The sequence below is a fragment of the Coregonus lavaretus genome (assembly GCF_964263955.1).
Source record: "Coregonus lavaretus genome assembly, contig: HAP1_SCAFFOLD_357, whole genome shotgun sequence".
In the NCBI taxonomy this organism is placed as follows: Eukaryota; Metazoa; Chordata; class Actinopteri; order Salmoniformes; family Salmonidae; genus Coregonus; species Coregonus lavaretus.
Window position 1 is genome coordinate 389844 of NW_028157485.1, and position 1732 is coordinate 391575.

Genomic DNA, 1732 nt, shown 5'->3' on the forward strand with positions numbered 1-1732 from the left:
AAACACACACACACACACACACACACACATACACACACACACACAAACTCCTCACCTTGTGTTCGATGCGTCCATCGTCTTGGGGCAGGTGAGCCGCCAGGTACCAGTCTCCGGGGGCGGGGTTAGAGAGGTTAAAGGTCATGTTGCTTTGTGATGATGTCACAGGAAGGATGAATGAGAGGACTGATGTTGTCACCGTGTTGTTAGGAAACACCCGTCCTACTGGGTCGATGACTGGAGGAGCTCCCCAACTCATGTAACTGATTGGAGGGAGGGAGAGAAGAGGGATGGAGGGAGGGAGGGGAGGGGAGGGGAGGGGAGGGGAGGGGAGGGAGGGAGGGAGGGAGGGATATAAGAGGGAGGGAGGGAGGGATAGATGAGGGAGGGAGAAGGAAGAGAGGGATGGAGAGGTGGAGGGTTAGATAGAGAACACTGAGTAGAAACATGTTATTGCAGGTAGAGACAGGCTGTGATGTGTTGCCCCCCAAAGACAGAGAGAGGTAATAACAGAACTGCTGATTCTATTAGTGCCACTAGCAACATCTCTAGACCAAGTTCACAGAGTTGTCATCGTTGAGCAATGAGCAGCACTGAGCTTTAGTGCCTGATTGTCCACTCAACACTGCAAACAACAGAAAGGAAGCATTATTGTCATAGACTTACATGGTGACGTTGTGTGTTCCACAGTGGAAACCGCTGTCCCTGGTTACAGTGAACAGCCAGCGGGCGGCGACGGTGTCGTCCGGGATATGGAACATGGTCAGCCTGATGTTGCCATACCAACCGTATCTAGACAGCTTCTGGGCCGGCTTGGAAGACAACTCCTGCACTAACGTCAGCTCACCACCTGGAGGGACACACATATTAACGCGTAAATCATAGTCCACAGACGCTGAGACGTGATAGTTACGCGGCTCTGAGACCACCGTCCGCGGGGGACGCACAGCTCACATTGGCTAGCTTCCTAACAACACAACTGGCTAAGCTAACGTTAGCTAACCGAGCAACGCTAGCTAGCTCGGGGATATGTTGTCGTGACTTACCATCGCCGAAAGCGGTAGCTATGAAAGACAACACCAGCAAACTTGGCAGTATGTGAATTTCCATTTTGTTTTTTCACAAAACGCGTTTATTTTCCTCCAAACCATCACATCTCATATCGGGCTAGCAGCTCCCGAGTTGACCGGCGTCTCTTGGTTGTAAAGTAAACAAGCCCCACAAAGCCCTGCGCGGTTCCCCACAAAGCCCTGCGCGGTTCCCCACAAAGCCCTGCGCGGTTCCCCACAAAGCCCTGCGCGGTTCCAGGAAGTCCAGGGGAGGGTTCTGTTCCAAATCAACAAAAACATAGATGGCATCGCCTCTTCCTCTCTGACAAAAGCTAAATAAAACAATATTATAAAATGTACAATCATCACACTTCTTAATATTAATTAAATGGGTTGTGGTCAGTAAACCAATGGAATATGGTGTTAGGTAATTGCGTAGCTACTGTTAATAATACAAATCTACTAGCAATACAAATTACAAGTGCACAACTAATGGTCATTTTCCATGAAGAAACATTTTTGAAAAGTATTGGTATCGTTATTTTGTTGCAATGTTTTCATAAACCATGCACAATATTTGACTGGCAATTTAAAAAAAAGCCTTGTTGATGTTGGTCACGTTACCGCTAACTAATGTGAGTTTGTCATGCTGTGCACACTGTGCAGTTCCAACATAATCCAAAGGG

At 48.2% G+C, this 1732-nt stretch overlaps 1 protein-coding gene across 1 annotated transcript in view; it reads right to left on the reverse strand.

Annotated features, from left to right (window-relative positions):
- LOC311125387 (post-GPI attachment to proteins factor 6-like) overlaps window positions 1–1217 on the reverse strand; it is a 39410-nt gene extending 38193 nt beyond the window's left edge. The window contains exons 1-3 of the mRNA XM_084199434.1: window positions 1044–1217; window positions 664–847; window positions 56–260 (exon numbers count right to left, since the gene is read on the reverse strand). Coding sequence (XP_084055560.1) covers window positions 56–260; window positions 664–847; window positions 1044–1107 — 453 coding nt within the window. The 5' untranslated portion in view covers window positions 1108–1217. The remainder of the gene's footprint in view (window positions 1–55; window positions 261–663; window positions 848–1043) is intronic.
- Window positions 1218–1732: the final 515 nt, after the last annotated feature.